Source organism: Aythya fuligula, chromosome 15 (genome assembly GCF_009819795.1).
Source record: "Aythya fuligula isolate bAytFul2 chromosome 15, bAytFul2.pri, whole genome shotgun sequence".
NCBI lineage: Eukaryota > Metazoa > Chordata > Aves > Anseriformes > Anatidae > Aythya > Aythya fuligula.
Genome location: NC_045573.1, coordinates 16,457,144 through 16,483,211, shown reverse-complemented (window position 1 = coordinate 16,483,211; position 26,068 = coordinate 16,457,144). Strand labels below are relative to the sequence as shown.

Sequence of the window (26,068 nt, the reverse complement as noted above, 5' to 3'; positions counted from 1 at the left end):
CTTAAGATAGTGGCAAGTGTGACTCCAAAACTTCAACAGCAACTGAGTTCACTACTGGGACATACTACACGGCGTACAGAACTGAAGTTGATGCCCTCGTACCTGTTTGTGCCACAGTGAATTTATTTTTACAGTTCCGTTCCCATGAAGACAGGTCCCAGCTGTTTATGAACAGTGTTTTGCCAGCCTCTGTCATTTGCATCTCTTCAGAAAATTTCAGCAGTGCTCCATAGTAATGTGCTGTAATCTGCCTCTCCAGAGGCAGAGCAGAGCAACAGTGCCCAGGAGCTGCAGCGCCAGTAGGGGTGGGTGGGAGAAGAGCCCTCTAACCCCCAACTGTGAATCCAGTTGTGCCGCTGTGTCCTCCCCATTCTCCTGACTCTTAAGGAATGGGCCAAGATGTTGAAAAGGAAAAGTGTTACTGGGGAGTAATAACTTTGATTTAGTGTATCATTTAGGTGGGTTTTGAGCAGAGATGCTATATTTTTCCTATTGCCTCTGTATTCTGCTAGTCTGTGCAAGTGGTACAAATCTTAAATGTTTTGGCTACATATTAGGGTACCTAATATAAAACATACCTAAGTTTTCTCTTTTCCCTTTTAAATAGTGCATATGAATTTCTGTAGGTATCAGAATGTCTTCGATGATTGAGGTTTCTGTTGGCAAGTAATTGTCTTTCCAAATGCCCTCTTCATGTATGTGCACTGGCTTCATTTGTGAAATATCCATGCATTTCTCTTGTCTAACCCTTGCTTTGTAGTACTCCTTAAAATTATCCCCAAAGGACACTGCCTCTTTTCTTTTCCTTGTTGATTTTCTGTTTCCCATTATTTTGTTGTGTTCCCTGTATATCTTGGAGAATGGGTTTGTCCCATTCTTACATTTTTTAGGTAAGTGGGCTGAAAGACTTGACATTTTCCATAAGTCACTTTATCCCTGCTCTGTTCCAGGTACACAAATAATATGTTTGTAACTGCAAATCATAAAGAAATATTTTCTATGATTTTAAAGTTTAATTTCATAGCTGTATCAGATATATTCCAATGCATTCCTTTGTCGTAAGAAGGACTTCCACCTTATTGTTTGTTTTTGGAAAAAGATGTAATGATAATTGTCTGTGGGAAAAACTGTAGAAGTCACGTTTTCAGTCTTTCTCAATATTTTAAATAAATGAATTGGTTCTTATTATTTTGATTCTAAATTCTCTGTCATTATTTCTGTTGTGTTTGGACACCATTTTGCATCTCAATATATTTATTACCTATTTTGAGATACAAAGATAACAGGCCAAGACATTCTGTAGCTTCATTTCTCCTGCTCTCAGTATTTTTTAACAGCATCCCTTAAAATAGAAAAGCAAAACTATGTGTCCTACTTTCCCCTCACTAAAATAGATGCCTTTTGTTAATTTTAGATACAGCAGAGCAGGATATGTAATTAATGATATCAAAGAATCCATATGATATTCAACAGGGTCCTAACATCAAGGACAAAAGAAGTATGACAACAGCTGTCCCTATGATTTGATTTGTAAAATGTTTTCTTTTATTTCAGGAAGCTGGATGCTTTCATCTATGATGCAGCAGTGCTGAATTACAAGGCAGGAAGAGATGAAGGCTGCAAACTTGTCACAATAGGCAGTGGATACATCTTTGCCACTACGGGCTATGGAATAGCACTTCAGAAAGGATCACCTTGGAAGAGACAAATTGATCTAGCCCTCCTTCAATTTGTTGGTGATGGTAGGGACCAATCTTTTTTCCTTCTTTTTTTTTTTTTCTTTTCTTTTCTTGTATATGCACTGTTAATTCAGTTTTAATAGCTCTGGGCCTTTTACTGCTGTTCTCTTTGTTGTTGTTGTTGTATTTTGTTCTTTTTTCTTTTTCTTTTTTTTTAAACAAACAACAACAACAAAACACACAAACAAATGGGTAAAATTATTTCTCAATGCTAAGACAGGAATTCTCTTCCACCCGGTTATAATTCATTTTACTGCCATGGATAGTTATATCTGTTTTCAGAAAGTGTTTCCATATATATCACAAAATAATGTTGTCCTCAATGTTAAAGAGCATTTCTAAATTTATTTTTCTAAATTAATTTATTTCCTTTTTTAAAAAAAAACTTTTTTTTTTTTTTTCTTTAATGAGCAGTTCCTGGGGAGTTTTTCTTAATACACAGGTATTCTTTCAGAATGACCAAGTTAGCTCATCCATGCCTAACTTGTAGGTAGAGGAATTCATGTAAATTTTTTCCTCATTGACAAGTTCTTTGAGGTTTTCTTTGTGGTAAAAAGAGAAAAAGACTGCAAATTTTTTGTTTGTAGGAATTGAAGCAGGCTGACTGGTTTTATTGGATTTCAAACCACCTATTTGTCATTCTAACACAAAACCAGAAGATGCATAGGCCCTCTTGGCACTTCTCCCCTACTGGAAAAAAAAAACCACTATACATCTTTGATATGTTTGTAGAGAGTAATAATGGCTTGTTCATCACGTGGGGCTTTCAGAGTACATTTTGACTGTTGAAACATTGCCTCAGTGAAAATTCAAACCTTTCACATGTACATGTGAATAAAAACATGACAGTTAACAAAATTTCTGTATTTTGTATTATGACTGGCTAAACTCCTCCCTCAGATCAGAATATGGTGTGTGTTACATTATCATTTTGATTATTTTACATAGATACATGTATTAACTTTACATTTCTTTGTCAGTGAAAGAGAGGCCTTCATTGTAAAAGAGATGTGCACTTATGGTCACTAACAGCATGTCATAGAGGATAAGAATGGTAAATTTTTAAATACATGTAGCATAGTGGCCTCCTGTTCAAAACAAACAAACAAAACAAAACAACAACAACAACAAAGAAAATGAACTAACTAACAACACCGAATGTGTTAGTGTTCCAGGACATGGATTTTATTTCCATTATAATACTAAATGATGTCTGGAAGAGACTTAATAGTCATGACTGATGGATTTTTTCTGGGTAATATGGAGAGATGTTAGTGTCACCAATATTAATCTGTTGTACTTCGAGACGTTTATGGAAAAATATTTTCTTCCTTTGCTAAGTAATGAATACATGACCCACAGTGACTAGGTTTCAAGTAATGACATTCTTTAAAACAGTTGGAAGTAATTGGCTAAAACATTTGCTTTATTATTTGTGAGTATTGTGTGAATAGAATATTTTTCTATTTTTGTAATAGTATTAAGAAGTATTAGATGCTGTAATTCTGACCCATTTTACATAGGGAAACAGAATCAGAGAAATAGAATTATTTGTCCCAAACTAAAGGAGAAAAAGACTGGTTCATCCTGAAAGAGGATCTGAGGTCTTTCTTGGCCATGGGCTAATGCCTTTAGATTTTGTTAGAGCATCACTGAGGTTTTTGTTTTTTCATCTTGCATTTTCTTCCTGCTTGCTCTTTCATTATTTATGATACTTTCTCATCCAACAAAAATAAATGAATTTCCAGGGAAAGAAAATAAATGAAATAGAAAGGAAATTATTTGAACCCGTTCGAGAAAAAAATCCTCAAAATACCAAAGGTACTGCATTTATATGTATCATGTTGTCCCTTAATATCAGGGAGAAAACGGAAGGGAAGAAAGAGGGGAAAATCTTATCATGTATTTATGCTTTGACCTGTGAACTTACATAGCATATGAATGCTTGTCTCTCTAGTCCATTTTTAGTAGCTGAAAGTAAAACAATTGAGTCATCTACAAAACTTGGTATTAAAACCTCCATATGAATAATTTACAGAATAGCAATAGATACAGATAACATCCAGTTGAATGTAAGCTTATCATGAAATATCTGTTCCCATGTTCAATGATGCTTAGATTACTTCAGAAGATAAGCAAAAGTTTTGAATACACAAGCCTTGGGGATTATGAGTGTTTGTGGTATTTTTTCTGTAGTACTTTTCAATACCTTTACAATGTATTCTGAATGAGCCTGGAATTCTAAAAAGATCATTTTCTCTTGTGAAGAATTCCTAAACTTGTTCAGAAAATGGTTTATGCATGGTGTAAGAGGATAGCAGTTGGACATACCTGTGGGTAGAAATAGGTATGTTTCCTTTAGCCCTACAAATGTTTGCTGCCTTATCTCACTTCTTTGTTTCACAGATCTAGATTATAATTTTCAGAATATAAATTAAAAAAAAAAAAAGTATAAATACAAAAAATAATTATGAGGTTGAAAATACTACTTTGTAAAGCACATGGCAGGTGAACTGGAACAAAACACCAGGAAATTAAATGTAATGAATGATTGCCTTGAACTAGCATGACCCAATAGTGATATTCTAGGTCTAACCTGAGTAGTTCGGTAGGCAATCTTTTTATCCATAAACTTATATAACTCTGTTTTGATGAATCAGAAGGGATGAACACAAAGTTCAGACAAACATCATTTTGCTATATCACTAAAAATCTCTTTGAAGTTTTCTAGACTAAAGCAAGTATGATTGGGCTGAAAGTTTCATCTTAAGATGAAAATGCTGGGAAATTCACACTGGAATCTGAATGAGGTTCTTTAAATAAATAGACATACCCAAATGAAAGTAGACAGTTCTTTCACATTTTTAGTTTCTGCAGAATTTATTATTCTTTAACACTATGCCTATAAAATAGCAAAGCACCTAGAAGTATTGAATCATTATGCAATATATGTAATAGGGTGTTCATCTCTGTGGACTGGTTTCAATGAATGATTATAAATCTAATGAGTTTCATAAATATAAGAAAAAAACTAATGAGTTGAACAAACAATTTATTGATACAATTGTTATGTTAATGAGTGAAGGAGAGAACCTTTTGGATGATATGATGCTAGATATTTGGATAAGACCAAGTAATTTGTTTAAAAGCATATCTGATTACACGGACATAAAGCTTGATTTCATCTCTTTTTTACATTTACACTATGCTGAGATCTTGAAATGTATTTTATGACTTTCAATTTCCTCTGCATGTGTCTTTCCCTTGTGATTTTTCTCATTTGATTTTTCTTTTCTTCTTCCATTATTCTCATATCAAAATGAGTTCACTTACTCATTCAAATGAAATTTTTTGCACAGTTGATAGGAACCTTCTCCCTCTTCCCCAGTGATGGAAAACATCCAACTCAAGTATTACTGACTTTTCATGCAAGAACATCTTTTCATAATTTCCACAATACAGTGCTTTTTTTACATTAAAATAAATGGCTTTGAACCCTCTTTTGTATCTTGTTGGTACTAGAAAAAAAATTAAGGTAAATACAAAGGGACATGAGTTTGTGTTAGGGATAGCTTTAAGCTTAGACTGGATGAGTTATATGTATCTACGAGTAGGGATCTGATCCTGAGGACAGTTCTTATTGGGTGGACAAATTGTATTGCCAATTGCCAATTACATTGGGAAAGCAACTCTGAAGTCTCAGTGGAAGGAAGCAATCTACAAGTTGCCAACTTTATTATTCTAACTATCAGAAAATGAGAGAGAGAGGGAAGGAGCATGGGAAGGAGCTACTGAGGAATTTGAAGTATAGAGAATAGCTACTTGTCTTGCAAATAAGATTAGACCCAAAGTGTTTCTTCACTTGGTCAGTCTGTGCAGTTTCATATGAATAGCCAAGTTCATTGGAAGTCAAGATGAATATGCATTTTAATATTATTAATAACTTTATGTTATTAATAACTTTAATTGCTTTGGGAACACTGAGCCCTTTTAATATACTGCGTTAGGAGTTGCTTTTTCTTGTACAAAGTGAAGTGTATCAGTGAATTTCTGTTTTTGTACATCTTACTGTCTCATTGCATTACAACTCATCTGTGTAGATTTGCAATTGACAACTAGCATCTTGATCATCGAGGTAATTCTCTAAAGCACAGTGGTGGCACAGTGGTGGCTGTGCTTCTTTTTGTCTTGCTTTAGTTCCAGGAGGAAATTTATTTTATTTTTTTTTAACTGAGAAATAAAAATATTCCTACTGAGATGCAGAAGACTATTTCTCAATCTTTTGTTGAGAAATAGGAGCACCCAAAAGTTCAAAAACAACTATGATACGGCTGCTAAGAAACACCACATTTGTTTTGTTTGGATCTTCTGTCCACAACAGCAGTGATGTGTCAGAACAGAAAGGTTGCACACTGAAGAGCTGCACAATACATGCTTTCATTTCTTTCATAAACCTCTGGAAGGAGCATTTGGGCAGGCTGACATACCCCTAATCCAGCCTGTTACCCTAGGAGCTGTCAACTGGTCATTCTGTGTTAGCTTGTGGTTTGATAGGTTCCTACAGACTCAGGCACACAGGCTGAGTAATTTAGCAAGTCTGTAACTGCTGGACTGCAACAGTTGTGATGGCACTCATATTCCTCCATCTTTCAGTATTACAGCCTTTTGGCCAGCTGTCTGAAGGCCCAGGTATTCCCTGTGCTCCTCTGGGTTGGGCTGCATGGTGTGACAGAGCAGAGTGGTACTGTGATAAAAGCATACTGCAACCTGGCTTGCAAGATGTTGGTTCTGAAATCTTCTGTAGTGCTGTTTGGGATTTGGAGCAGAATCACTAGGGCCTAGTAGGTGAGGAGAAATTATTTTTATTTCTTTCTCATTCTCTCTCTCTCTTTTGCATTTTTGAGTAAATGAGAATACTGAACTGCAAACAGGAAAGTTGATTTGGGATTAAGAGGGTAAGAGGGCTTCAAAGGGTGCATTGGATAAAGAGAAAGATATTAAGGAACCTTTAATTATGTGGATGCAATCGGAACAGAGGGACAAAAGACTCATGACAGCAGGAATCGGTGGAAATGGAGGACAGAAAAATGCTGCATAAAGAGGGCAAGTATGGAGAGGAGTGGGAGAATATCAAACAGCTGTCCAGATCGAACACCTACTACATGTAAGGTATTTTTGACTTACTGTGCTACCTACAGGCAATGAGCTCAGCTCAAATGGAGATCTGGGAAGATATCTCCAGGAAAAGAGGGGCAAATGGTATCTCTGTATTAAATCCTTAACCCTTAAAGCTGCAACCTTTAGAGCAATTAGAGACAAAAAGATGTAAAGAAGAAAACAGGTTTTGGTTTGAGTTTCCACAAAGAGTCTGTTATCCCCTTCCTAATATCTTTAAATTCTGATTAATCTTTATGTGCTTTTAGGATGGCTTAATACACAAAGATTTATTTTCCTGGGTGGATAATTGCTTCCCACTCCTTAGGGGTAATAGGTAACCGTAGAAGTAAGATTTGCCCCTTTACATCTGGAAGAGGAAAGTGCTTTTTTTTTTTTTTTCATATTTTAGCATAAGCCTTCTAAATCTCACTTATGAGGAAGTGTAGCAGTGTGACTCACACTGGCTGTTAAAACTCAAGAAGGAAATACGTATGTGATTGATTATAAAGACATATTTTCAGTGTGTGCTGCTTAGGCAGAATACACCCACAATCCCAGTGATTTTCTGTTTATATATTTAGTGTCCTTCTTAAGCAGTGGGTGGAACAAATGTGACTGGAGAGCATATAAGAGGAGGCTGTTTGTGTAGCTGAACAAGAGTGAGAGGAATTGTAATATTGAAAGTCGTGCTTAACAGTTTTGTTAATTCATCTGCGACTAATGGGGGCATGCAGAGCGCAATCATTAGCTCACCATAAGGTTTTTGCTGTCAGTCATCTGTGTTCCTTTTACTATTTTTAAAAGGGGAGATAACTTAGAAGATTTCCATGGTAAGAGAGATTGTTCTGGGGATTCCAGGCTGAATTTGAGAGGTTATGGTGCTTTTATATAAGTTCTTATATGCATCGTGCTGTTATCATTCATAACTAGGTCAAATTGAAATTGATAAGCTTATTGAACCAAACACACATCACCCCATTTGGCTTCTGACTAGGCTAAAGAGCCCCTTTTTTTGGGGTCTGCAAAATAGGCAGTGCTACCTTCCTCCACCAACACTTAGTGGGAGCTATCACGAGAAGTGTGAGTCTGTCCCTATGTTTGATAACTGCCTGGTTTGCCCAGTACGAATAAGCAGATGATTCTGCTAGTGCAGCGACAGTATTCTGAAAATGATCCCCCACATCTGTCCAATGTGAACACAAATATTTAACCCCTTCATTCAAGATACACAATTTGTATATTTTGATTTCTTTACTTGCATGCTTTCTCCTCAGGCTGAACCTCAGCTTAGCACTTTGTACAGGAGTCACTATCCATCATACATGCCTTTAGTTATAGCCTGTGCCTTTTTGCGCCTTCTGCTGCCACATGTGCTGTGGCCTCCTGTTGTGGTGGTCTCCTCCTGCACTGTGCCTAGGAGGTGTGCTGAAACCAGGAGTCCACCATAATTCACCAATAAAACAAAGCCAGATTCCACCTTTTTTGAACACAGAAGGGATATGAAATAGATTTCTTCCCTCTTTGTGTGAGAATAATTAAATAGAATAAAATTAAGGTAAGGACTTGATGAAAAATCCCTCTAGAGTGCCCAAGAAAGTGAAGCAGCCTGTGAGTCATCAGTGATTATCGCCAACAACCCAGGGAGGATGTACAGGAACCTAGATGGTTTGAGTAGAGCAGAAAAACACCTGACTCCCAAAGAAGAAAAATAAGAACTCAGTGAGTTATAGACTTTAATGCATACAAGAATATTAAAACACATTATTTAGCATTTTATTTTGATCATTTGGAGCATAATAAGAAAATGAGAATAAAGGCAGGTTTTCTAATTACAAATATTGTAAAATCACTGTAAGTTACTTACTTGATAGGATAAGTGTTTTTGCAGGGAATATAAAGAAGTGAAACACAACAAAATAGTGAATTCACAAGGAGCATTTCTGTTTCTTTTTCCACTTGGTTAGTGCTTTGACTGTGATGACTGTTTGTAAGTAGCTGCTTATTCTTCCCTCCCTCAACTTTCATTTAATGGCTTCTTGACAAGCATTTCTCATGTGTAGAGCTAATTCCAAAGTCGTATCTCTGTCAGTTATTATTTCTTCCATTTCCCTCCATCAAACACCTTATCTAAGCTCCTGGTGGTGTTTGCTCCCTGCCGGGGGCTGGCTGAATGCAGCACAACTTTTAAAAGTAAATGGTGCCTCGGGTTTCTGTGTGATATTTTGGACTGTCATGAGTCTGTGGTTCATCTAGCTGTGCTCCCATGCCATGCTGAAACCCAGTTCAGGTTTGGCTTACTTCAAAGAGTGAGTAAATCATAGGCTTGCTTTGCTTTTGGGGTAGTTTTCTTCCACAATGTAGCTCTCCCCACAGCTGTTCTGGCTGAGGTGATGCCCTTTGGTGTTTCTCAGAGTTTTGGGGAGGAGAAGGATAAAAGCCCTGTGGCTGTGGACTTGGAAAAGGTAGACGAAGGCGCTATTGGGTGTGCATCATTTCTGGTGCTTGTTACATTTGACTATTGAAGTATGCTCTTAGTTTTGCCATCAAGAGGATACAGGGTTAGGCATTGCCTTTTCCATCTCTGACCCTTTTCTCTGCACCTGTATCCTCAGGAAGAATGGAAGAAGGTGCTCAGGTGCCAGTCAAGTTTGAGGTCTTGCTTTCTTCTCTTGAATGGAGCAGCAAACTGATTTTATAATTTGCTTTTTAAATAAGCAGCAAAGAAGGCTATCATAGTTTGTTTGTTCTTTTTTTGGATGTAATTATAAAACTTTGTCCTTGTTTATTTCTGGCAAGTTTTTAACTAGGGAGCTATTTGGATGATAATGATTTTTTTTTTCTTTTAACTAAATATGAGGAACACATCAGACAAATATTGAAAAGCTGTTGTCTTCCCCTAAAACAAACAAAAAGCTTTTCTTTAAACTGCTTTTCTGTAAGTGCATATAGTGAATGATGGATTATGGTTTGGGTTGGTTTTGTTCTTCTTGTTGTGTTTTGATTTTTTATTTTTAGCATGTGCACATCTTTCTGGATGCATCAATAACATCAGAAATAACATCCGTGAAATGACGCATAAGGCAAGTAGCTTTAAGCATGATTGGGCCATCGTTGGGGAAGTTGCTGGCTCTTACAGGAAGGTGGCTTAATGAAAAAAGCTGAGAACCAGGAGAAGATGCCAGGCCCTTACAAGAGGCCCAGGAAACAGAGGGCTCTGGCACCTCCAAAAGGCACCCTGAGAGCTGTCCCATCTGCAGGGAAAGGTCCAGGGGCTGCAGGAGGGGAGCATGTTTTTCGGCTCAGAGGGGACGATGGCAGGGATGGATGTCACTTCCCAAAGCTTGCAAAAAAGGTTAAAGACTATGATGAGGAAAAGTGTGTAATTCTACCTTTGGACCTATACCTTGTCTGTGTCTGGATAATGACATTTTTATTGTGAAGAAATTGTTCTGAGGATGCGCTGGATAGTTTATCATTCCTTCCCAGAGTGATAAAGTGTCAAATATGCTAGAGGTGCTGCACTAAAATGCAGACAGAAAGGCACTTCTGGGGAAGGCAGAGTCAGAATGGCCAAACAGCACATTTCTGTGCAAATAGCAGCCAAAGCAGAGCACACCACATACACCGAAGCAAACCCAAGAGAAAGTCAAAAGTCAAAACAATATTTGTACTGTTTGCCCTGTAACCTAAAAACATTGTAAATAGTCTTGAATTACCACTGAGAGCTAGAATTTTGCAGTTTGCTTGAGAGGAGCATACTGCATTTTAAATGAATAATGTGGAGTGTCAACACTGCTGAAATATGGATCTTGATAATAATTGCTAACATTGAGTCTTATGCTGTAAATGAGGCAAACTTTTTATGACACAGCACTATGTAAATTAAAAAACAAACAAACAAACAACAAAAAAAAACTTACTGTAATGCTACTATTTTTATTGTTGTTTTTTGTTTTGTTTTTGAGCACATTGCACAGGTTCATGTCCATGTGGGTGTTGAATATCTCCAGAGAAGGAGACTCCATGGCCTCCCTGGGCAACCTGTGCCAGTGCTCCGTCACCTGTGCAGCACAGAATAACAATTCATGTAATCATTAATCTCACCCACAAATGGATGGATATAGAAATTGATTGTGGTGTGACATTGCTTCTAGTAAGCATCAAAAATGAAAACAAAAAGCTTTAAAATAAGTCTGATAAATATTTATAAGTATCTCGAGACTCCCTGTTAGACTTGAACTCCATTAACACTGGACTTGTTGAAGCCCGACATTTATGTATATTGAGGCTGTTGACTTCCAAGGTTTGTCTCATGGAAGATTTGAGGCTTGCGCTTGCTAATTAGGATCATGCACACATGGAGACAACTGCACTCTCCAATGCCTAATAATCCACATTTCTGGTCTTTCAAGTGCTGAGACTGTATATGGCTATAAGTGTCATCACCCTACACATTCACCTCACAAGTCAGACCATCCAAGAGGATTTGAAAGAAAATTTCTCAGAAGGCACTTGATACTTTCAAATATTTTTTTCTAACCCCAAATTGAACTGAATTTCAATGATGTTTTGAGTTCTAGCTCCAGGCCAAGTTTCTAAATGGTTGATTTTTTGTAAAGAATGAATCCACACCCCCATTCAAAAATTCCTTATACCAGAGGTATTTGTGAGAAAAATCATATCCTAATGCATTTTAGAAACCATAGCTATTTTATTTTGGATTGCCAACTATAACAAAGAAAACATGAAATATTCGCCTTCTGTAAATATCTTGGGTTAAAAAAAGTGGGCTGCAATGGCATCAAATAGATAAGGCTTTTTTTTTCAGTTTTATAGAATCAGCTGTATTGAAGTGTTATTACAGTTAAATGAATAACTGTTTTGTTTGTGTGTCTGTGTGCATGCACATGTGTGTATGTATATACACACATATAGATACACATATATATATCTACACACTGGAAATGAGTAATTTTTATATATACACACCAGAATTAGCCTAATCTGTCCATTCCTAGATAATATAATTTCATAAATATGACAGTCCAATGATTCAGAGTGCTTTATGATCTACAACACTGTGGTACATTACTTTTGACTACTAATTAACAGTCTTTTCTGTCATTGTCACATATAATGAAAGGGCTATTACAACAGCATGGTCCACAACACTCTAGGAGGCTTTGCTCTTCACAACTTGCCACGACACTGTCATTTATCTGGACAAGCTTGGTTTGTTTCTGTAGTGATGTTTTTGGAAAGGTTAGTGGATTATCAATAGTCACTTTAGATGTACAAGCCAAAGGGAAAGAAATGCATGGAAAACTAATGAAAAAGGGGTTTGTATTCCTGCTGTAAAAGGGCACAGCAGTCAAATCAAGTTGATGTTTGACAATCCTGGGAGATGTGAATTTTCTTCTGGGAAGTAATATTGGCTGATTGTCAGAGCTTCAGCTAATAATACCCAAACCAGAAATATTGCTCTCTCTTTGGACTGTTCCATAGCCTCTGTGAGTTTTATTCATAGACCTTGGGAGGGCTTGGAAGACATTTAAGAGGAACAATCCATTGAGATTTAGCATGTTTGCATATATACTAAACAAAAGAAATCCAAATGTTCCAGGACATAGAAATGCAACAACAAACCCCAAGTACCAATGTAGTGACAGTGCAATATCAATACTGTTACAATTAATAATTTAGTGTGTCTATGTCATGGATTAGAAGTCTTTTAAATATGCATTAGGATAGACTTTTGTCTTTAGGAATGCTCTAAGGTGTTTTGAAGACTGAGCAATGTAATGTGGGAGAAGGTTTGCTCTGCGTTTTTCAGATGTAGAGGTTCAGTTCATGCTTCAAGCACAAAACTATTCAGTTCCTAGTTAATTATGAGTTTAATCTCTTGCAAAATTTGTGAAATGCCTTTGCTAAAGTGCCCCCATACCTGTCCTTTCTGCTTCAATGTTTCTTCTACACTCTCTGAGAACCGACTTCTCCATTGCAGTTTTGTTTTCCACTTCCAACTCACACGTGAAAATTGTCAGTGGACTTCAGCTTTCCCATTGGCCTGGCACTCTATCCTGTAAAATGCTTTTTCACAGCAGGTCATTGATCTTATAGTCTGGTTTGAAGGTAGCTGAAATGTCAATATAGCTTTTAGCGATTTTTCCCTGATGTTTACTCCCATGATGTATGGATTACAGTGCTGAAAATGCATTTCCTAATCTCTTGGTAAAGATTATGGATCAGTAGCACGGGAATTCTTCCCCCAGATTGGAGGCATATCCTAAATGGTTTTGGTCCTCTGTATTGCCTGCTGTATTTTCTAGACAGAATGAAGTTTATGCCATTAAAAATAATAATAGAATTACTCAGCTGACTATATCCTCAAGAGAGTAAAAAGGCATGTATGTATATGCAATGCTACAGTAAGTAGAAGAACAATGATGCTTGAAAATGTCATATCGTGCAATAAATAAAACAATCTTTGCAGTAACAATTGCAGTTTCTTGCACACATCTGTCCATGTTGGCAGCAGTAACCACTGCTAAATGATAACATCCTTCATCTAAGGCCAAATCTCTTCTATGAGAAACAGATGCTAAGGCTAAGAATATGCATCAGGGGGAGAGAATTGATCTGCTTCCTTAGCTTTGAGTAAATGAAGTGGTCTAATTGCAGTAAGATATTGCATAGTCAGAACCAGAAAGCAGGAATGCTGTTTCAGGTGTGATGGTGCTATTTATTTTCCTGTGGCTGCTCAGGAGGCAGGCAGTAGCAGCAGCAAGAGGCCAAAGGAGGCTGTAGTAAGAAACAGAATGGTCCATGGGATACGGAGGGAGCAGGAGAGGTCCAGGGCTGAGCAAGAGAGAAGCTGGAAGTGAGCAGAAGTGAGCACTGGAGGTGGGAAGGGTTTGTGTTTACTGCATTGCCCAGGGCTCTGGGGGTAAAGAGAAAGTGAAAACAGATGGAAAGCACAAAAAGGACTGTATTTGAGAGAGACTGCTAATCATGATTTAGGCATATATAAATAAATGAAAGAAACTTAAACAGAAAAAGGGGTGTATTACAAGTATCCCAGGCATTGCTGTCAGAATGTTGCTTTCTACTGAAAGCAGTCAGTGTATGGAACACAGTAGACTTTCCTTAAGACTATATCCGATGCATCCATATTTCCTCATTTGCTGCATGTATAGGATGCTAGCCAAGTTTCATATTTCCAATTGTACATTAGTGTCACCTGCAAACACAACTCTTTGGGTAATTTTGCATCCAGTGTTGGTGACTGTCATTTCTTTGCCATAAAAGGATTGGGGGGGTGGGGGCACAAAGTTTTGATAAATAGAATCGTTTTCTCCTGAAGTGCTTGTAGATCAGGAAGTGATTAAAAACTAAATCTCTGGATCAGTTTACCTACTACCAAAATGAAGCCAACTATGAGATGAAATGTAACTGGTAAGCACTGCAGTGACGGCCCGTTGCAGCACCTTGCGGCAGCCTAATACTGAACCTGGTCGTTACTGCTTACACTGAATTTTTTAACTGAATTTAATCTTTGTTGATTGGATTGTCTGTGTTTTAACATCCAAAATTATCTTCTTTGGTTGGGAGACTGGTGTAAAAATATTTATTGTAAGGGATAGGTGGATATAAAGGATATGTAAATGTCTGGATTGTAAGGGGCTATGAGGCTACTTGATTAGTGGCTATTCAACATAAAAAAAAAATAAAATAAAATGAGAGAGGAAAACAAGTAATGAAATCCCCAGATACTGAAACTGTAGGGAATAAGAGATATCAGAAATGATAGCAGAGCCCACACCTGTCGGGAGAAGTTCAAACAGAACTTTGTAAGAGAAGGGGAAGTAAGGTTATCAGATGTCTGATAGGAAAGAGAAAACTTCTTACAGTATGTTTTAAAGGGGTTGTGGGAAAGTGTGAAATGTTTTTTAGGATGTTTAGGGGAAGGGCCAAGTGCAGGGAAAGGAAATGGTCAAAGTGGATCAGGAACAAGTGTATGTAAATGGGAGGAGGGGAGTATAAAAAGGGCTGCTGGTATGTAACCATGCTGGTCAAGTACTTATCTGACTGAGCCCTGTGTCTGGTTACTGAAGTATGTCCCATCTCTTTACTAAACTCAACTCCTAGCTGGTTTTGGTGTGATCCCACTTTCTGTTTGGTGTGTACAAGTGTGGGGACAGATGTGGTTTATTAGTGGACTTCTGGAAGGACTGAGCCAGTGCCTGGGCAAGGGGCATAGAGTCTGGATGTTGGACAGACTTAGCCCACACCACTGTTTGAGGGATCTGTAAATATTGGTGAATCACACAAATGGGAGTGTGTGCCTGCTTCACCAGCAAGCTTCAGTCCTCATCAGCTGGACAGGAGGAAGAGGATCAGGCCATCTGTGCTTACATGAGTGCAATTTGTTTTTATGAGGGTGCTGCTGCTGGCCCTGCTGTCTGTGCTGGTCTGTAAGGTTGTCTCCGTGTGTCCATGTGTGCATTGGCACCTCTGGAGTACAAACTCAGGCTTTCTACTGGCAGGACTTGCAGGTGGGAGCAGTGATGGCATCTATTGGACTGGAATAGGAAGAGCCTCCTGGGTCTAAGCAGGCACTAACCACAGCCCTGGTGGATGGGGCCCCCAATCCCCTGGGGTGGGAGCCCTCTGCATCCCCTCTCAGTAACAAGTGGTGCTAGTGTTAGTAGGCAGAAAGAAGTTAAAATGTCACAGGTCCTGCTTCCTAGAGCAACCAGCTCTAGGAAGTAATTAATGAAATGTGAGGACATCTGTGACTAGGGTGCTGTGATGTGAAATGTGTTATATTTGCAAACACTTTGTAGATAAGTGCTTCACAAATGAGACATTAAAAGGTGCTGTATTTTTAAACTTGCAAAGGCTTTCTATTATTGTGAGCACTAATTTTTGCATTTTATAAATTATAAGATGCATAAATTTTGCATTCTAACTGTTTTGACTCCTTGCTGTCCCTAGGGGAAATGGAAGAGTTAGAAACCCTTTGGCTGACTGGCATTTGCCACAATGAGAAGAATGAAGTCATGAGCAGCCAGCTGGATATTGACAACATGGCAGGAGTGTTTTACATGCTTGCAGCAGCCATGGCACTCAGTTTAATAACCTTTATCTGGGAACACTTATTTTACTGGAAACTTAGATTCTGCTTCACTGGAATCTGCTCAGATAGACCGGGATTATTGTTCTCAATCAGCAGGGTTAGTATTGCTTTCGTTTTCCTGCTTTAGGCAATAGGCAGTATAAGCCTGCCTCCCTAAAATATCACCTTTCTTTTTTATTCCCACTTAGACATTTGAAATACTTTTTTAGAGCATTAACAAAGTGATCAGTGGCCTTAGGATGTAATGGTACTCCATGGGAAGTCTTTTCTCCACTGAATTATTCTAGGGTATGAATGAACATTTGTCAGGATAATTGAAAATCAAATGCTGAAATCTAATATGTTTGGAGGAAATTTTCATGAAAGAAAGGTAGAGATGCTAATGGCAGACATTAGCTCTCAGTTTTTGTATTTCTTATACAAGTGGATTTTAAGTGATGAAAGTACTGAGCTAATTTTTATATAGGCTTTTCTTCATAGCAAATTCAAATAACCCATATGAGAAGAGGTCAAACACAAGTGTCACTACGTTTGGTTAGATAGTAAGACAGTTTTTAGGGGTAATATTACCAAATCCAAAGTGGATTTACATATCCAAGTAACTTACATGAATAGTAAGATAAAGGAAGTAGGTGCTGTTACATTTTTTGACAAATGAGTATTTCTTGTCTATTTTTTTAATGTGGTACTTTCATTAGCTAATGGACTTTGCAAGATTTTTCTATATAGCTGAGGATAATTGAAAATGGTACAAAATTGCCTAATTGATTAAAAATATACTGAAATTACCCTTTTGAATAAATTGGACTTTATTGGAACTGCATTAAAAAGACTCTGCCCTAGCCTGTTGGAGGTTGCCTAGTAAGGCATATATATTTTTTCCTCCACATTTTATATATGAACTTTATTCTTTTGGCCTTTTACATGTGAAATTCTTTTAACCTCTCTGGTGAAAAAAAAAATAAATACTTATTTCAAGTAAGAGTCGCAGGATGGACTTCAGCAGTTTTGCTCAAAATGAACTCAATTTCAGGCTTAGAAAGAATCAGGATTTTTTCATATGTGCTAGGACAGGAAACAGGAAAGCAAAATGCCATGATTGGAAACTTTTTCTTTTCAGTGAAAGTGAAGAATATCATAATATCAAAGAAAATAGCCTGAGTGCAGGCTTCTTTTAGAGTGGTAATTTAATCACTGGTTTAGAATAATAGTGTTTCCATTACTGAAGGTTAGTTACATTTTGTGATGGGATTAGGGAACCTTTTGAGGTCAAGTCTATTTTTATTTTTATTTTTTTCTGGAATAAGCATGGGAGACCAACACAGACCACTGGTTTGTAAAATACTGGCATTCCTTCTCCTTTACATTGCCAACAGATATAGCAGAAATTATCCTTCCAAATAGATGAAAACAAATGCCAGAAAGGTAGATATCTACTTTTAATCTTTCTATTAATTAAATAAGCACTGTTTATTTTTTCTTTACTTCCAATAAAAATAGAATGAAAGTATTTTAAATTTACATCTAGTGAATTAATTTGTTTTATATTACTCATATTACAGGGTATTTACAGCTGCATTCATGGAGTACATATAGAAGAAAAAAAGAAATCTCCTGACTTTACTTTGACCAATTCCCAATCCAACATGTTAAAACTACTACGAACAGCAAAAAATATGACTAATATCAATCCTTCAAGAATTAACTCCCCCAAAAGAACAGCTGATTTTATTCAGAGGGGTTCCTTGGTTATGGACATGGTCATGGATAAGGGAAACTTGGTATTTTCTGATAACAGATCCTTTCAGACAAAGGACAACTTTTTTGGTGAAAATGTGAGTGAACTGCAGACACTTCCAGGCAATCGGCAGAAGGACAATCTTAACAACTATGTTTTCCAAGGTCAGCATCCTCTCACGTTGAATGAGTCCAATCCAAATACAGTAGAGGTTGCAGTAACAGCAGAAACAAAAGTGAACTCCAGACCCAGGCAGCTTTGGAGGAAATCTGTTGAATCTTTACGTCAAGAATCTGTACGTCAGAGCCAAGGTTCCCAGAGGGAAAATGGGTCAGATGAAAACAGGCAACTTTCAGTGAAAAGCCAAAGATACCTTCCCGAAGAGGTTGTCCATTCAGATGTATCAGAGACATCAAGCCGAGCTACTTGCCATATGGAACCAGAAAATAACAACAAGCACCACAAAACCAAGGACAATTTTAAAAAAAGAACAGTAGCATCAAAATACCCAAAAGACTGTAGTGAAGTGGAACTAACATATCTGAAAACCAAGCAGAGCTCTCCACGGGATAAAATCTACACAATTGATGCTGACAATGAGCCAGGATTCCGCTTGGACACACCTCAGTACATTGAAAACATTGTCCTTCCAGAAACTATAGAACTTCCTGATGTTTATCAAGATCACAATGACAACTACAGGAAAGCAGAGCATGCTAACAGGACTCCCCTACATAATGAAGACAGTCTTCCAAATAATGACCAGTATAAACTTTATGCAAAGCACTACAGTTTAAAAGATAAAAATGCTTCCCTAGTTGACATGAATGATAGATACAGACAGAATTCCACCCACTGTAGGAGCTGTCTTTCTAATTTGCCCACTTATACAGGACATTATTCAGGCAGATCTCCCTATAAATGTGATGCATGCTTGCGGATGGGGAACCTCTATGATATTGAGGAAGATCAGATGCTGCAGGATACAACGAACTTATCACTTCCTGAAGAAATATATGAACATAGTTGGTCACATAATAATGCTCTGCAGTATCATAAAAAAAACAAGTTGAGGATTAGCAGGCAACATTCTTTTGATAATATTGCTGATAAATCCAGGGAAATTGATATTGGAAGACCTGCTCGTAGTATAAGCTTGAAAGAAAAAGAAAAGTTTCTACAAAGTAGTCCATATGCAAGCATGTTTAGTGTTCCCTCAAGCAAACTGTTGAGCAACAAAGCCTCACTTTTAACTCATGCTCTGGAGGACAGTAAGCGGAGCAAGTCCCTGTATCCTGTTCACTCAGAAGATAATCCCTTTCTGCACTCGTATCGTGACGACCAGCACTTATCTCTTAGGCGAAATCCACCTGATCTTTATAAATATTCATTACCATCCAAAGGAAGAAATGATAATTATTTAAGGTCATCCATAAAGTCTACAGCATCATACTGTTCGAGGGATGGTCGGATCCATAATGACATGTACATTTCAGAGCATGTTTTGCCTTATGTTGCAAATAGGAATAGCGTGTACTCAACTCCAAGGGTTTCAAATTCCTGTAGCAATAGACGTGTGTATAAGAAAATGCCTAGCATTGAATCAGATGTTTAAATTTTCCATGAACGCTTTATCTATAGGGAAAAATAGTTGCCACCATCTTAGAGGGAGAATATTTTCTTTAATAGTATCCTGCTGTAGTAAATGATATGTAAACCTCTCCCTTTCTCAGTGTACTTTTGTACATGAATAGGTAAACTAGTATGCTCTCAACCATCCTTTTAAAATATGTCTTGTTGAAAAGGAGAAAAAAATAGCCATTTATGTATACTTTATATAAATGGCGAGCTGTACGGGAATAGCCCCAATATATGTTGGCAACTATGCTGTTTTGTATCTAATTATTTTATATTTTGGTTATTCTAATTTCTGTTGCTAAGTATCATTCAATGTACTTTTGTCCTTAGAAATGTTTAATGATTTTTTAGTACTGGATAAGCAATATGGTATGCATGTACTATGACACAGACAAAAAGAATTAGGAATGCATTTGCACAGTTAAAGAAAAAAAAAAAAAGATTAAACAGACAGCTAGGCTTTCAAAAATATATTTTAGCTTCATGATCATTTTCAAAGAAAAAAAAATCAGAAAAAAAAAAACTCCAAGCCCCAGAACCTTAATTAATATAACACAATATGTTAGCACAAAATTAATACCTTCATTCTAGACTGATAGAAAATAAATGGGAAGACCATAGACCCAAACATGTGAACTGCTGTGTACCAAAAGGAAGCCCTGTAGATTTTGGTTAATGTTAATATACAAATGCTGTTCTTATATTTCACATGCACTTGCCATTACAAGCTAGGTTCACTGAAAAGTCTGCAGTCATCTTGTCAAAAAATTCACAGCTGCCTAATCCAGAGTATATATTTTTAACAAGCAGTATGTGTCACTTATTGTGGAGCTGTGGTCATCATTAGTAACCTTGAGACCTAATATGTATGTAAGTTTGCATTTGCCCCTTACTGGTGATTACTCAGGGTTGTATAGTATTTCTTTTATTTCTTCACTTCCCAAACCAAATCCCAACCCACAGTAGTTCTTTGTTTTTAGCATGTTAGTGATATCTAATTAACTGTATGTTAATATTACTAAAGCTGTTAATACAGTATCAAACACCAACAGCCATATATTCAGTGTTATCAGCAAGGAACGCAATACTGTTTATTTGCACACACCGTGAAGGATTAACACCTTGTAAGGGACTTGTTCCTTCTGGAATATCATACATATTTGTTGAACATCCGACCAGTTTCTTAACCTCTCTAATCAAATCTGTCATATAAATTGAATATGTGCACACAGCTAAGGGAGAGTATCATCACTCACCAATATGTAAAGATATTCACATAACAAGGATGACTTTTATTTTTAGTAAAGGTTAATCAGGATGTTACAAAAACAAAATGTGTTGTACACACCTCTCTCCATGCCCTATAACCATAAGGGAGTGTGGCAGGGATGAGAGGAAGTCTTTTGTGAGTAGAGTATATAGTTGTAAATTCTATTTAAACTAAAGAAGTAAATTGGTAATATATTTAAATACTGAAAGCATCAACAGGTGGTGCTCTGCCATTCTCCTGGTATTCTAAGAATTGATCTATTTTTCTGTGTGTGTAGAGGAAGTTTAGATTATTCAAGTGTTATTCCTTACATTTCACTGAAGATCAGTGAACAGGGAAACCATTACCACTGTGAATTGGAAAATGTAAATATTACCCTAACTTTTCCCTGAACTAAAATTCTTCTCAATAGAAAAATACTTACATCAGCTGTAATTGTATATCTGCACGCCAGAGGTACAGTATGCAAGTTGGTTAGTGTGGAGTAGCATAATTCAGAGGAGAGCTGCAAATGGGAAGTAATATAGATGATGCATAGGGATAGACAAATATGGCTTATTGATTTTTTTGTTTACAATTCTTTAATTAAACAGATTTGAGCTGATTTTAACTACCAAACAGTCCACAATGAGTTCTTAGTATTAAAAAATTTAATTGTACATTCACCATAAAGGTGAAGGATGATATTTTTGAAGGAATGAAATGCACTGGGAATTGGGCTTTCCAAATCCCTTCCCAGCTTCCAAAAATCTTAGTATATTTTATTGCATCTATGTTCAGAAAGCATATGTATGGCCATCTTCACTCTGTCCAGAATAAATATCTTCTGAGTATTCCTTATTCAACATTTAGTCATAATTATTTTATGTCATTAACATGATCTGCTTTCTGGTGCCTCACTGCCTCCAGTTCTTATAAACAGAAGATCCTTGACTGCCCTTGCAGAGATTCGTATCTCATAGAAATAGTTGTATGAGCTAAGCAGGGCTAGGATGTTTATGGGTGGGATGAACACTACTTGTCATAAATGAAAACCCTCTCCCATGTGTATAAAATATTTGTCTTTGGTCTACAGGAAGGCAAATGCACTAAAGGTATAAATATTGTTGTAACAATTAATTAAAATATTTGAGGCAAATTTTCATTTTCCATCCAAATCATAGTAGACTAAGTAAAATCTTAAGTATTTTGAACCACATGGTGTGTTTCAGCAGACCGGCAATTTGTTGGTGTCATACCAAAAAACTAGGTTGTAAGTTGCTGAGAAGTTTACCAAGCAAATCGTGAAGCTCCGTGGTGGCTTATGTGTTTCACATCATCTTAAAGCACTCAAAACATTGACTCCAAGTTGTTTGTAATATTATCTCTATCTGCAGCTAGATGCCCATACTTCAATATGTAGACAAATACTGTATATAACGTTCTGGGAAGGAAAAATTCCCAATTACAGCATTTTCTAAATAAACTGTTGAAATCCAAATGTAAACATCCTAAACCCAGGTGGATTTATCCTTCTGTGAAATGTACAAGCAAATTAACTAAAAAAAACTATACTGCAGTGTTTGCTGTTTCTGATTTGAGCAGATTTCTGGTGACAGTAGAGATTTGTTATTAGCTACAAATGTGTAAAACAATCCCACACCAAACCAAATTAAAGAGACAAACGGAAGACTTGACAATGTTGCACAGCAGTTGCTCACATGGAAATAAAAAATGCTGCCTTATAAGAAAAAAAAAAAAAAAAAGATACTGAAAGTAGAGGGATAAGAATCTGCATGCATTTGTGGTTTTGATCTTGGCATATATTATGACTGAATCCAGGGGGAAGAAAAGGCTAAAATGTAGGGCTTTAGATGAGTAGTTGGTGAGGTTGTTGATGTATACATGTAAAGAAGATGAAGCTGAGAAGTTGAAGGAAAAGCTTTTAAGAGTAGAGCCATAAGCCACAGCTTGCGAGACTCAGACGTGTGGAATTCTGAATATTGCCTGAGCTTTGTTGATATATTTGCGTTGACTTTCAATTAAACTGAGATCAAGTCTTTCTGTATTTCCCTCTCTCTCACTCTAGCTGCTGCTATTCTTGAAGAGGAGAAAAGAATCTTCCTGCATAAGTGGCCATCCTTTCTGTACCTTTCTGGATGGTGCTGGTGACTTGTTACATTTTCCTGATTACAGCTCTAGCAGATTGTCTATCACCAAGATTTCCTGTGACTCCAGCTGGAACTGAATCAGGCTGTAAATGATATGGGCCATTCTTGTTAGCATGTCCCGTAGTGTTACACTGCTCCTGGACGACAACTTTTATGGAGGCAGGATATTGAGTTGCTGAGGAATGGAGTAGGTACATGGAGGTAAAAACAGCTACATAGACATGCCTGCCTCTTGCTTTTTTCCTCTTTTAACAACATTGTAGAATTTCTTCATGTTTTTTGTCATTCCCTTTTCACCACAGTAAAATTACTTTTTTCTTTCAAATGGATTTTGTGTTCTGCTTGTGTTTCATAGAGCAGTGTAGCCACCCACTAACTTAAAAGCATGGAAATAAGATACGTTAATATATAAGATAAAATTAATGAAAATTGAGAGTTCTTTGTATTTCTGGAAACTTTCATTTAATGTTTTGGTAGCTTTTGCTCAGAATTCATTATTCTGCTATTTGAGAAGCTTGGTTAGGAAAAAGAGTGCTGTGGACAAACTGAAACCCAATCACCACCAGCTCACCATGTTTTGGCAGCATCTCATGAACATGTCTCTCTTTCTGTGATCTTTCAGGAACATGAGGTAAATTAAGGCTTACAATAAAACTGAGGGAAATATAGACCAGTATAAAACTAAGATTAGTATATATAAAACTAAGGTGGTGGTGTTTTTTTTTTTTTTTCCTGGTGAAAATAAATCTCATAGAATTCCAAAGGTAGCAAAAACTAGAGCTGTGTAGTCTTGAATTTCTGTGCTGGAAAGCTAAGCTCTTTCTGTCACCAGCTGGGGGAGAGAAGTAGAGAGAGAAAGCTCCCTCCTGATGGCAGTTCAGAGCACTAAAGGCTTGGAAGCAGTTATGCTGGTGATGTTTCCTGAAAGTATTCCTCTCTCTCTTTCTGTTGACTTTTTAGAAGCTACAGGCTTCTAACTTAGCCATTTCAAATAGGCGTGCGTAGTAAAGTAATGATCTATTTATCTCCAGCCTTTAAATCTGCTAAATTGAATCTGCAGGTGAGTACAGTTTAAAACTTGCAGGTCATATGGATTCCTGTGCTTATTCAAGTAGTTACTAAGGTTGCACCTCTCTGTTGTGGATTCTTCAGTACTTCTAACCTAGTCAGTGTCATTGTTTTCTTTATACCATGTGACTGTCCAGCATGAAATAAGAGTGTTAGCATCTATTCCTTGTAGAGTAACTTGCTATTTTTATATTTTGGCAGTGTAGCATATGTATCTTAGGGTACATAACACAACGCTGTTGGTGAAGACCTTGGTATTATTCCTCCCCTGGGTTCACCAATGCAGAACAGGAATTGTGATACGAATCTAAGAGTCTTAGATTCAATCTTGATTTAGGAAGAATTTAAAGGGTGAATCTTTTTGTTGTTTTAGCATATGTTATATATGAAACCTAGTGAAAACAAATCTTTTACGATAAACTCATCTCTTAGTTAATATAGAACAGCAACCATGGTGTGGTTTGGGTAGTTTGTGTTAAGTGTTGGTCATCACATCATGTGCTTCTTTCAAGACAAAGTGTATTTATGTCATGTATCTCCTTTCTAAACTTTACCTTTCCCAGCTCTAAGTCTATTTTAGCTCAAAAGCCCCTTTGAAATAGGTATATTTCCTATATAGGGTAATCTGGTTTGCAATATAAAAACAGTTTTCTGCTGATATACCTAATTTGATAATTTTACTGATGTTATTTTTTTAATCTAGACTTCCTTCATATTGAGAGCAGAGCCTTCAAAATATAACAGTGCTGAAGGAACATCTGAAAGAGCACAAAGGCCTTTCTAAGTATGACTTTTATGGTACAAGCCATTCTCCTTCTCCGTATAGCCTGCCTGTACTATCTCATTTAAATGTATTAGCAAAATGTTAGTAATTGCTACCAGTAGGAGGGAATTACAATTTAATCACAACTATGTATTTATCCATGGAGTTGTATGCAATATAGGAAACTATAAGATATGATACAGAAAAGGCTCAACCTGCTCTGGCTGAAGTCACCTACAAAGCTGTGGTTAAATTACAGGTTGTTAGAGTACAAATTAGAGTAGCCTCAAAACTGTCACATCTCTTCCATCATTCAGATCATGCAGAATTCTCTGTCTGATGTGCACATATTGTACATAGTGTAAAATTCTTGTTGGTGTTTAGCTCTCATCATGGAATTAATCCCATGTTCACCTGTTTACCTTCATTGCAGTGTAGCAGCAATGTTCGTGGGATGGAGAAGTGGTTGTTCATGTTCACTGGTGACTGCTCCTCAGTTAACTGGGAGCAGAAATGCTGCCTTGCTTCTCTCTGCTCTGCAGGAGGAGAGTTACTGCACTGTTTGTAAATAAGCTCCTCACTCAAATCAAGCTTTCACTATTTTTATTTTTTTTTCCCTCTGCTTCTCTGCACCTGTGTACAGAGTATGCTCTCTAAGAATAATATGTGCTCTTCCGATGTCCTGTGACTTTGGAAGTCAGGATTACAAGTGTGCATCACCCTGCAGGGCAGTGAAAATGCACTCTGTTGTTCTTGCAGGTTCAGGAGCATTTTGGTTACATCCTGCAGGATGTATCTGCTGTGGTTTAAATTGTTTTTAAAATGAATACAAGTCTAAACAGTGGTAAGAATCCACTGCTGATTATGTGATGATCTTGTCATATCTATAATTTAAGAACCAGAAATAATACAAGTAAAATTAAGTTACCTCACTATTTACAAGGCTTTTGTTGTTTTGCATTTAAGTGACACCGTTTTACTCCTTTTACTCAATTCTTTACCTATATTAAATTAGTAGAGTATATAACCATGCTCTAATGTTGTCATGCGATGCCTTTATTAGTAGATAACCACATTAACTATAGTATTACATATTTAAAAGAGAGATGGTTTTAACTCTTCAGCTCTTCAAAAGTAGTGGTAATAAGTGGTTACACTCTTGGATGGTTTCTCTTTTCCCTTTTGTATTAGTATTTGTTTTCACTGATCTATTTCAAAAATTATATTTCTATGTGCACATTCTAAAACTGTGAAAATAAATACCAATAAATATTATGATACTTATCCAATGCACTGTAAAGTTCGGAATGAGGTGAGACTGTTTGGGAATTGATGAAGGTTTCCTCACTTCTCATCAATGGTATAAAGCTGTACTGTGGGCAAATGGTAAAATTGACAGTGACATG

General features: G+C 36.9%; 1 protein-coding gene across 2 annotated transcripts in view; it reads left to right on the top strand.

The window, feature by feature from the left end:
* GRIN2A (glutamate ionotropic receptor NMDA type subunit 2A) overlaps positions 1-23,560 on the top strand; it is a 191,631-nt gene extending 168,071 nt beyond the window's left edge. Inside the window, exons 11-14 of one of the 2 annotated variants that reach the window (XM_032197371.1) lie at positions 1,555-1,742; positions 15,894-16,132; positions 17,598-19,258; positions 22,750-23,560. In XM_032197371.1, the coding sequence (XP_032053262.1) occupies positions 1,555-1,742; positions 15,894-16,132; positions 17,598-19,258; positions 22,750-22,765 (2,104 nt within the window). In that variant the 3' untranslated portion in view covers positions 22,766-23,560. Of the gene's footprint in view, positions 1-1,554; positions 1,743-15,893; positions 16,133-17,597; positions 19,843-22,749 lie in introns of those variants that run through there. The other variant, XM_032197370.1, reaches the window with a different exon arrangement.
* The last annotated feature ends 2,508 nt before the right edge of the window (positions 23,561-26,068 follow it).